Source organism: Heteronotia binoei, chromosome 7, assembly GCF_032191835.1.
Source record: "Heteronotia binoei isolate CCM8104 ecotype False Entrance Well chromosome 7, APGP_CSIRO_Hbin_v1, whole genome shotgun sequence".
In the NCBI taxonomy this organism is placed as follows: domain Eukaryota; kingdom Metazoa; phylum Chordata; class Lepidosauria; order Squamata; family Gekkonidae; genus Heteronotia; species Heteronotia binoei.
This window is the reverse complement of record NC_083229.1, coordinates 102780500-102792417: the sequence shown is the minus strand read 5'-3', so window position 1 is coordinate 102792417 and position 11918 is coordinate 102780500. Positions and strand designations below refer to the sequence as shown.

Sequence of the window (11918 nt, the reverse complement as noted above, 5' to 3'; positions counted from 1 at the left end):
AAGCTACCCTCAACAAAGCCAAGCCACCCCCCTCTCCCCAATGTGCGACTTGGGTCTCCCACCTCATCCTATCCCACCGCCCTCTTTCCTGGTGTGGCCAGCAAGCACTTATTGTCACAGGTTTTTTTATAACATATCACATTTTAAAAAAAAAAAATAAACTAAAAATCAGTAAATTAAAAATGTGAAGTTTCAAGTTTGGCGCTCTTCATTTTCCCTATATTTTATCATAAAGGGGGGGGGGCACTAGTGGGTGATTCGCCTAGGGCACCAGAAAGCCTAGCACCGGCCCTGAGGATGACTTATGCGTTATCCTCTTAATTATAAAATTCTATCAACTTCTGAATCAACTAAGGGCTGGTAGATGTGAGAATCTGCAACGTTAGTTTGGTATGAAGTGACTTTTGCTTTCCTTTGTGTAAGCAGAAGCTGCATGTCAGAAATGGCCCCATGTGCAAGCATGCGTATTCATGCTCTTTTTCCTGATTTTCATTTATTCCACTAAGTCTCAAACTGGGGCTGGAATGGATGCAAGATTCTAGGAGACCAGCATGTTCAAGGGAAGGATAAGACCTCACCGTAGGCAGAGAAGATACTTGCAGCTGCAGCACAGATTTGGTATTGCAGCCATGAAAGCCAGACATACTATTGATGTTATAGCAGGGCAGACTATAAGCCTACTAAATAAATAAATAAATGAAGTTTGTCAGGGTCATCAAATTGTGCTCCAAGAAGCTAACTCTGCAGATAAATTAATTTTATTCACAATGTTGTGAATAACAGAATACCCATCCTTGTGTGTTCTGCAGTTTATGCTCTAGTTCAGTTTTTAAAATTTTCTATTAAGGACAGCTTTAATTCAATTCTTGTTTCACTCTAACTGTGCTTTCTTTTATATGTTTGCTGTTGTTCCATAATAAATTATAAGCACACTTTAAAAAGCAATGAAATGAACTTTAACGCAATTCTGCTGTAATCTGATGAGGTTTCTTTATGCCATTAGCTCATTGTACTTGGCTATCCTCAGCAAGAGCTGCTTCTTACACAAGGCAACAGCAGCAGAACTGTCCGAACAGACCCTGTCACACACACCTTTTTGCTGGAATAATTCTGTATAGCTGAAAAGGGAACAGTCTCTCTCCTACAGCCCTTGGATCTTCATGCTCACAGATTCTGTTTTTCTGTTCTCCTACTCTTTTGTGTAGTATAGCAGATGGGTTTTCCCACAGCAGTGCCCAAAGCAGCTGCTCTCCCAGTTCCCTCTTTCCACCAGTACTGGGGAAGCCTTATACACCATCATATGCTGTCCTACTGGTGTATGACAGGGCACAAAATCATGCCCCCACCTCTGTTAATTCATACAGGTTCAGTGTTTAAATTTTTCTTGCAACACTAGCTGTTTTTCAAAAGCAATTCCTGAATCACTATTTCTATATGTACCATCTATTTCCCTACTACGTATAACAAGAGTCTGCATTCCCAAAATTGAAAAAGGCTTAAATCCTTTAACAGCTTGGGGGACACATGGTATCTGAACTGAGCCACTGTTTTTCCAAAATCACTTAAGTTTTGTGTTTCTACCATCTCCCTCCAGTTCATTTTCTATTTCCTGTAACTGATAATCAAGTTCTTTTTCTTGGCGGAATTCATCTTCACTGTCCCAATAATCTTCATTGTATTTGTCCATTAAATATTTCTCAGGTGTGAGATCATCAGAGGCTTTCTTGGCTTTCTTCCTTCGCAATTTCTTTTGCTTCTGTATCTCAGCCAGTTGCTTCTGCTGCTGCTCTGACAGTCCAATCCCTTCTATTTCCTTGTCCTTTCTCATTTTTTTGTATTCAAGTATCTGCTTATTTAATTCTTCATGATCAATTCCAAACATATTAGAAAGCATAGTAGGATCTGTGGTGTCCAGAGATACATCAGTCTTCACAGATCCTTGTTTGCTGCAAGAAAGATACAAAAGTCTGATAAACTACAGTATAACATGTTTTATACTCTGCAAATAAACAGCAAACTGCATTCAGGCTCTGCTAAACATATCTGCACCTGGAAGAAGTGTTCCCTCTAAGCTGAGTTAGCGTGCACTAACTCACATATTTTTAGCCTCCAGCTCACACATTTTTGTCTTAGCTCAGGAAGGACGACCCCAGAGCATACCAATTTATGCAGTAGCTCACAACTTCAATGCCAGTAGCTCACAACTTTAATGCCCGTAGCTTACAAAGTAGAATTTTTGCTCACAAGACTCTGCAGCTTAGAGGAAACACTGCTGGAAGTCATGGTGACTTCTGGTGATTGACCCCTACTGGGGGTCTGGAAGATATTCAGAGAGGTGGCTGAATAAAGCATGCCCCTGTCTCATGACTTCTGGTATTCCAAGGAGGTCTCCCATCCAAACACTTACGAAAGTCGACCCTGCTTAGCTTCTGAGATCAGGCTTGCCTGGGCTATCCAGGTCAGGGTATCTCTGGACTTTTCTTTATGATATTTGCACTTTGTATAATCTTATGTACTTCCTGAATTTCACGGCCATGCTGTTTACAACTTTTTTCATCACACCCTGCATAAATATGTGGATCTAACAAAAACCCAGTGCATAACTATGACAAAGTGGTCTTCAGTCCATGAAGGTTATACTAGAATAAATACTTATTAATTTTTTGAGATAATAACTCTTTATTTTTGCTTCAACAGACCAAGGCCAGGCCCCTGGAACTGAAACCTATTTGCTCATGGCATCTGAATAGAGGCAGTTCACTGTCCAGACAAACATCCAAAGGCATTAAAAATGTATAGTTACCAAGACACAACCCTCAAAGCTTTTAGTCAAATCACTGTTTTATGATACTCCAGTGCTTTTAATGAGACAAGCTACAACTCATAAAAACATTTTCTGGAATAAATTCAGTTAGCCTTTAAGGAGTTACTGGACTCCTGTTTAATAGTATGAAACAGGGTTTATTAGGCAAGCATATTTTAAAGCAAATGTTTACTAAGACCTCTTTAAAAAATGAAACAGGAGAGGATGCAATTCATAAGTACACTTCCAAATATTTTAAACTTGTTTTTGCCAACAAAGACATTTGTACTGAATCTGAATTTTTAAAAAAATCTACCTAAAATCATTGTGATCCAATTCATTTTCTTCTTCTGCAGGCCCAAAATCTGCAATTGCCAATAACCGCTCAACCTGCAATAAAGTCAACACAAAGTTTAGATGCCCAGAAATATAGCCATTTTGATAAAATCTAGATGGGAACACACATTCCCAGTCCCCCTGGCTTTGGGCACGTTGCCTTCATATGCAAATTACCAATTCCATAAATAGTGGGTCTAAAAACATTTTATGTGCTCAATTGATTTGGAATAGTCTCAATGACACGAGTCAGCTAAGGAATCTTTACTCTCCCTCTGAGATTAAAAAACCTAAAGACACATTTACTTGGAAGTGAACAAACACACCCATGAAATAGCATAAAGGCACCTAAAATTTGCCTTTACTTGGCTGAATGGCCAATACCTTTTAAATCAATAAATCACCTTAGTAAACCACCAATACTTTTTCCAATGGTATTTTCTCCAATGTTTCTAAGGGGCCATTTGGTTAGCAACTGGAGATCCAGATGTGTCTCAGTCTCTTCAGGATTATTAACTATCAACTCTATTCTGTTTCTCAGAAAAGGCAAGACTGGCCAGGATCCAAGGATCCTAGACCTTGCACAAGTGCAGAAAGTCTTTTTTGCGTGTGCCTGGAGAAAGAAGTGCTTACTAAGCAGAAGGTCCCAGGTTCAATCCCCAGCATCTCCAACTAAAAAGGGTCCAGGCAAATAGGAATGAAAAACCTCAGCTTGAGAGCCTGGAGAGCCACTGCCAGTCTGAGTAGACAATACTGACTTTGATGGACCCAGCGTCTGATTCAGTATAAGGCAGCTTCATATGCTCATATGATTGTTCCAATGGCCTGCCTCATGCCTATCATTTCTGAAGGCTGAAGGCTATCCTACTTTGGTGGAGTGCTTTCAGGATGGGAGAGCTAAAGAGACATTCCCTCCTCTCTCCTCCATCTCATCCAGGGTAATCTACCCTGGAGACTTACCAAGCGCTGCATTACAGGAATAATGGTTTTTTTCATGTTGTTATGAACGTATCTCCAGTGCTTTTAACAGTTAATCCATTAGATTCAGTTCTGCTAAGTGAAGAATCTTGTTCTACTGAAAGACTCTTCATTTAAAGAACTTACTGAGTCCAACCCAGTGTTTACATTCTTTCTTCCTTACCTCTTGTACTGCAGCATCCACTTTGTCTCTGACAAATATTATTGGAGGAACATTTCCTATGACCCGATTTGAAATCAACAAGTGTCTGCAAAACAAAAAATAGTGTTCAAAATACGATCTTTAAATCAGCTGAAATGTTAGTTAACAATGACCAAAATGGAAACAAAAAGATGAAGAAAGCTTCCCTTTTTTCAAAAGGAGCAAAACACACTTCAGCTAAGTCATCTGCTGAACTACTGATGTTTCTGAAAGCGCAAGATGGACCCATTCTGATCTTGATCTGTGCCCCGCCCCATTCCATGGGGCCCTATCAGCCAATGGAAGAGGTACAGCACAAGTGGGCTTCTGACACAGGGAACAAGCCACTCTCTTCCTATTCATTCTACACAGCAGCTTTGGTCCTCTTAAGTCTCAATCAAGTAGCAACAAAGAAAAGGGAGAAGGTATGCAAAAGACAAGAGCGATCTTTTTATTGTGTAATAGTCAGCGCTTATAGATCTGAAGGCTTCTGTTAACTGTGGCCAAGCTGCAAGTTCCGACAGGTTAGTTGTAGCCTGTTTGGACTGGCAGTCTTGACCAGCTGATATAGAATGCTCTTATCTGGTCGCTGCAGAGCACCAGAAGGACAGAGGCCTCCGTGACTTCAAGCTGGGGCTGTCAAGGTTTGCTTCAGCAGGGATGGACTTTCTTCCTTGAGCCTCCGGGTGAAGAAGTCAGCTTGTGGGATTATCCCAGAGAAGGAAGCCAGCAAGCAACTAATGTTTTAGAGGCTTAGCCTCTACCCAACTTAAGTATATTGTTATTATTTCTGTGCTATTGTGATGTGAGGGTGATTTCTGCTTTGCATATGCTCTCTGTTACTGGAAGACTAAATAAATGCAAATAAAGGTGTTTTTTCCTGTTGTGTCAGGAGTGTTTGCTGAAGGTCTATTTAAATCCACAAAGCAAACCCAGAAGCTAAAGGGCCTCAATAAAGGACCAGAACACAGTGAGACCATAGGAGCTCCAGGTGGCTGTGGGTTCAGCACCAGAGAATGAGAGTGGGGGGTGGTTCCTAGTCCAGACAGTATGAAAAAATGAATTTCTATGGCACTGTAACAGTGAGCAGACTTGCTTCTGGAAATGTGCATATACTGTCTGCAGGTGTGGGGGAAAGAAGCTGTATATGCAAAAATACACACTATCTTCTATCTGGGTGATCCAGCAAGCAGATATATTCCTTGTTCCAGTTCTCAAGCCTTTAGAAACTTGATATCAATGGCCTCCAGAGAATATATGAAGCTGCCCTATAGAGAACTGGAGCACTAGTCCAATGAGTCATGTACAGTCTCCCTTGACTGGGAGCACCCTTCCAGCACCTAGGGAAGAGAAAGTATTTCCTAATCACCGCTGCCTGCTTAAACTAGAAGGGATTGAACCTGGGACCTTCTGCATGCAAAGCAAGTTCTCTTCCACTGACTCACAGTCTTTCCCTTAACTTTACTGGGTAATAGTATGTTAGTACCTTATATGTGGAGCACACTGCCGGAGAACCTTATCAATATGGTCATCCTGTTCTATATTACCAGTAGTCCTCCAATATATACGACACGTTGAAAAACGAGGTGCAAGGGATCCCTAAAAAATTCAAAATACCTGTTACAAATACATATTTTATGGTAAAGAAATCAGTTTTGAAGGACCAAGAGAACAATCCTATTCTAGGTTATAAACAGGGAAGCGAAGGAGTGAATATCACCACCATTGCCTAGAAAGACAATGTTGGGGGGGGAAGGGCAGGAGTTAAATTTTACTAATACGTGAAACGATTATAAACAAAAAAACCCAACTAGATTAAAAGACAGCTATAATACAACAAAAAGCAGAGGCAGTATTATTTGAGAGGGCATCCATGACACAGGTGCAGTTCACAAAATTTTAGGCCCAGCCTAGTTCCATTGACATCAACAGAATCTAACCTCTTTGCACTTTAATATAATTACCCTCGATTCCAGCAGGAGTTAAGTAAACTAAAAATTGTTTAGGATTAAGTGTCACGGAGGCATTTTTAACTAGAAAAAAATGAAGTCCAGAACACGTTAAAGTTTCTTACATTAAAAATTATTCTCTCATCACAGAGCAATCCACCTAATGATTTTGACACTTCAAACAATAAAAAAAATTAAAATATTCTTAGAGCAAAAGAAAATTGAATCCTTCTATGTAGCTGTAAGTAACCAGATTGAGAACTAAACTAAACATGCAAGAAAAAAATTTCCACTTCAATAATACTAACTCAGCGGCTGTTTGACATACCACCTGTGGCTCTTCTGAGAAGTGTTCCCCAATGTGGCACCTGCCCCATGTTCCAGGAAAAGAGGGTAGGGCTTGTGGTTGGCAAATGGCTGTAGCCACCATTGGAGGGACTGAAGGAGAGGTAAACTGCTAGCCTTCTGGAGCTATGGGCTTTGTGCCTGGCATGGAAATAAAGGGCCCATTCACTTCAGGAACCCTCTACCCTTCTCTGCACTCTCATCCTGGCAGCTGCCAGGACTGCCACAAGCTGGCCAAACGGAAGAGAAAGAGAGTAAAGCTCCTCCACCATGGCAGTCACCTAAGAAAAAGCTGACCACAGTGGGGTGGTGTTGATTTTATTCCCCTTTCTCCAACACCAGTCTGCTCTCCTCCAAGGGCCTTGGCGATCTCAGTCTCTTGTCTGAGCTACTGTGCCTCATGCAGAGAAGGAAGTCCTTTCCTCCCCATGCCACACATACAAGAGCTGGCTAAGGTTCAACAGTGGTGGAGAAAGACAACCCTACACACTCAGAGGTACTCTGGTTATTTTTTAAAAGATTACAGTTATCCAGGGCTTTTTGTAGAAAAGTCCAGCAGGAACTCATTTTCATATTAGGCCACACCCCCTGACATCACCATTGTTTAGCATAGGGCTTTTTAAAGAAAAAGCCCAGCAGAGATCATTTGCATATTAGGCCACACCCCCTGCTGCCAAGCCAGTTGGAACTGCGATCCTGTGCATTCCTGCTCAAAAAAAGCCCTGCAGTTATCTATTTAATATCAATAGTTATATCTTATACATATTTGGTAGGTGGCGCACAGGACAAACAGTGGCCATATGGCTCTTTAGGCTGATGGCAACAGCAATTGTGGCTCTCCATGCACCAATGTTCTAAATAAAACCCAATTCAAGGGGGAAGGAACCATAAGATACATTCAAGACATGTTTCATGGCCAAAAGGATAACTTCTGTCATATGTGCCCATTCCCTTCAGTGGCTCAGACTGCAGAACTGAAGTTCAGGGTTTAAATGAAAGCTCATATAGGTGTGGACATGCATCTAAGTTAACAATTTTCCATGCAGAAACCTTTAAAAGAAGTGTTTGGACTCCTTGAAACATAGGCTCAAGGAAAATCTGCAATCAATCACTTCTAATGATTCTCTGAGTAACCCAAAGGTGGTTGTTTTGTTTTTTAAAAACTTACGTAGGGATATGCATACCAGTAATTTTTTTATTTTGCCACTAGAGAGTTCAAACTGCAGTCTTGAATTTCACATTGTATATATGAAAATCACATGTTTGTGAACTCTTGGGACCCTTTTAAATCCAACTATTTTCCCCCCTACTGGACTGCTTTTCCATTACAACACCCAAAAGGCAAAGCATTTGAGTAACAGGTCTCAGAACTGAAGATAAAATCATGATACTGTGTTTGCTATGCCTCTCATGGGAAATCTACAAGCTGTACAGACACCCCCCACCTCCGGTGAGCTCAGAGCTGCCTGAAGGACTGGGATTTAAGTATTCAAAGCCATCCAAGTGTTAAAACTTATCTAAAATGACTGGAACAATACCTTTTGTACTTACTTTAGACACTTCTACATTGAGATTGTAAAGTTCTTCACCAGCTTCACAAGTATTCAGAATATCTCTCACAGCTCTAAACAACAGAACATCTAGAGTTCTTTTGCGTATGCTGTCTTCTTTTCTATCTTTTGATGCAGGAAGCTTTAAAGCACTGTTCCAATTGGATGGCTTATTTACCTTTAAAAACAAAACAGACTGCAAAGGGGAAGAACACTGCACATAGCCACAGCCAACTTCTAAAGATAGTTCAGGACATATAAAAATGATGGCGCTGTTGCTCAGAAAAGGGCTTATTAAAGTTGTGGTCCTAAGTAAACTCCACCATGATGTAAGTGGCATTCACTTTTATTTCTTATGATGTTTTTTCGTAATGGGACTGTGAAGGATATGCATTAAAGCACTGGTCTTCAACCTTTCCAAATCAGAGCAGTGAGAACATGACATTGAGAGTCATGTGACTGAAGAAGGGAAGCCAGGGTCTGTTGACAACCAAACAGAGCATGCAAGACACAAAATACAAGCCAAGAACTGAGAAGTGTACTGTACTGAGGAAAAAGCAAACTGTCAAAGCCATGGAGATCTCCATCACTGAAGGAGATCTCCATCTTGTTTCCTGCCACTCTTCTCATAACACGAGCAAAAAGAAGTTGAAACCCTAGCACCCTGACTCGCTATTAACCGTACTAGATGTTCCTTCCAGAAGGCAGGAAAAAAACACATGGAAGCTCTAGAGGGGCTATGAACCCAGCAGCTGAGGCTCCATGACCTACTTGAGGGTCCTGCCCCATAAACTGAAGACCACTAATTTAAAGAATAGAGACAGCTTGCAGCCATGACAGGTTGTTTTAAAATTTAAAACTCTTGCCTGTTCTTACCAGATGGGATCCCAGTGCAGGGCTATCATACCAAAACTTAGTCCTGTTGAAGAAAAAAAAAATCTATATTACTACTATGTGTGTATAAATAAAAAAATAAATAAAATAACTGTTAACGTTATGCATTTCAGAGTTGTCACAGCATGCTTGATATAATGCCCTTTCCATTAGTAAATAACAAAGTGTTCATGTTCCAGTGAGGCCACTTCAAAAATGTATCAACAGGCTACAGCTATACTTGAGTGTTAAGTGTAAAAAATAATTGACTAGTTCCACAAATTTGGGTAGAAAACTGAGCCTTAGCCGATCGAAAAACTGTTCTACTTTCCCGATCCATGTTTTATCTTGGAATATTCTGAGGAAGCTATGATAATTTAGTTTAAAAGAATTCTCCCCTGGGGTATAATTTAAACAAATGCATACATGAAATATTTTCATATCTGAGGAAGTGAACTGAGGCTCGCAAAAGCTAATATTGATAATGCAGTAAGATTACTTTGGATTACAAAATAGGGGTTTATTCTAGGTAAAAGAATTCAGAGCCACTCACGTTAGCCCTAAAGCAGAATAAAACAGGAAAAAAGTGGTCAGATGTCTCGACATTATTTAAATCAATTTCCAATATCAACCCAGATTAAAAACAGAATTCCCATTGACTGGCCTTCTAAGGGAACAGATCTTCCACAAAGAGAGGAGCTAGGATTGCCAGCTCCAGATTGGGAAATATCTGGAGATTTTGGGGGTGGAGCCTGGGGAGGGCTGGATTAGGGGAGGGACTTAAATGGGGTAGAATGCCATAGAGTCCACCCCCATTGTGGTCATTTTCTCCAGGTAAACTGATCTGGAGGTTAGTTGTAAACCCAGGAGATCTCCAGCCACCACCTGGAGGCTGACAACACCAATAAGTATTTTAAAGAGCTACCCAGGAAAAAAAAATCTTGGTCACCACAATGCCTGCCACAAACTTGTTAAGCAATTAGAGGAAGACTGCCAGGCAGGCAGCCTGGGATTGCAGCTCTCGGGTGGGTAAAACCAGGAGTCGTTTTGTAGAAAAACAGATGGTGGGGCTCATTGGCATAACTTATTACCATATACCACCACCCCCCCCAGCCAAAAGCAACCCGATGCAAGAAAAGAGAGCCCTGGGCGAGCGAGATCTGTTTGGGCTGCAAAGAGATCAAGGCAGCCCAAGCAAGCTTCGCTCACCTGGGGCTCTCCTTGCCCACCCCCCACCCCCCGTCAAAAGGCCAGCAAGCCGTCTGCTACCCAAAATCATAAGTGAGGAAAGGATGGTGTGGGCTTCTCTAGGGGTTAATAAGGGCTGCTGGAGGCGTGGCAAAGCTCCTGATGACTGGCTAGCTGTCCGCTCTCCTGATCCAGGGATTGTTATGCAGCTGCACCTCCTATTCAATGGACGAGGTAGGTGGGGAGGAAGAGGGGGAACCCTCAGAAAGGTTCAGGAGCTGTGCTCCTGTGAGCTCCTGCTGAATTCAAGACTTGCGGCAGTCTCCAACCCCTTCTCTTTCTCCAAGCCTTCCGGGCCCACTTACTTCTTTTTGTAGAGTAACTTCTTCAGCATGTTCCTGGAGCCGCAGAGAGGAGCGGAGTAGTGCAGAGCCCGGCAGCCCAGGAGAAAAAGGCCTCCATCGTCGCCGCTGGAAGCGGGATTCTGCCGCCGTCGCCACCCTGTAGCAGCCGTTACCATTTCGTGCGTCGCTCGGCCTCTAGCGGCAACGGCCGCGGCTGCTGAACCGCCTCCAACGCGCCACATTGGAGCGAAGAAGCCCGAACACTCCGAGCTGTAGACCGCCGGCCCGACCCTCGTTCCGCCCCGCCAGGCCTCCCTAAGTCGCAAGCGTGGAAAGCAGGAACTGCACAGCGCCCCTAGTGGGCGCCAGATGCACGTCACGCAATTGAGCCTTTGCCTTAGGTTCAAAGCTTCTGGGCTGGATGCAAAAAAGAGACTTTAAGGTCAAGGCCTGGAAATTGAATTATGTCCTTTAAAAAACTTCTGCATGATGAAGAGTGCTGAAGATCTCAAAAGCTTGCACATTCTTTGTGTGCTCCTCGTTGGTCTTAATAAAAGCTATTCTGTGGCTTTCATTTTTCCTTTGAGCGCCACTTGTGAGCTGTTGTCCACCAATCTGCTCATCTTTCTCCAAGTCAATTATCACTATTTTAGAGTTGCCAGGTCTTCCCTAGCCACCAGCAGGAGGTGGGGGTGACTCAGTAGGTTGCCAGCTGTAGCTGAGAAAATCCTGGAGATTTGGGGGGTGGAGTGTGGCAAGGACAGGGACCTCAGTGGGGTACAGTGCTATGGAGTCCACCCTCCAAAACATCTGCTTTCTCCAGGGGAACTGATCTCTGTAGTATAGCGATGATGAGCTATAATTCTGGGAATACACTCTCAGACTATACAGTCATCAGACCACAGCTAGAGCTGCAATGATCTACAGGACAGTAGATGATCTAACTGACAATTGACAGCTGGCAGTCCTCCAGATTGCATCAGCTAGAATGATGTAAGGGGGAAGAGCACTAAGCTGATTGGATAATTAACTGTGCTGAACTGTATAAATGTAATGTATCCCAGTGCTACGTGTGGTGGATGGATGGTGGTTGTATATGTGGAGCACTTTGTTAGTCTGTGTAAATATCTGTAAATAAATATAACATATACGGTAGTTTGCCTAACAGCAGCTGTGTGCAGACTTTATTCCTTCGAGTCTCAAGAGACCACACACTAAACGCCAACATCCACTGGTCCCTCCTATACCCTATCATGTTTATTCAAAAATCTTCCACAGAGTTCAGTGGAGCCAGTTCCCCATAAAAAATATCAACAAGGGCTAAAATCCTACGTACTCAGCTAGGAAATATATATACACCCAGGGCTTTAT

At 42.3% G+C, this 11918-nt stretch overlaps 1 protein-coding gene across 1 annotated transcript; it reads right to left on the bottom strand.

The window, feature by feature from the left end:
* Positions 1-742: 742 nt before the first annotated feature.
* Positions 743-10955, bottom strand: RBFA (ribosome binding factor A). The gene is made up of 7 exons (XM_060244110.1): positions 10569-10955; positions 9019-9061; positions 8144-8320; positions 5785-5897; positions 4281-4365; positions 3120-3193; positions 743-1946 (listed from the first exon to the last, which is right to left on the bottom strand). The coding sequence occupies exons 1-7, from the start codon at positions 10787-10789 to the stop codon at positions 1559-1561; spliced, it is 1101 nt and encodes a 366-aa protein (XP_060100093.1). The 5' UTR covers positions 10790-10955; the 3' UTR covers positions 743-1558.
* Between the last annotated feature and the right edge of the window lie 963 nt (positions 10956-11918).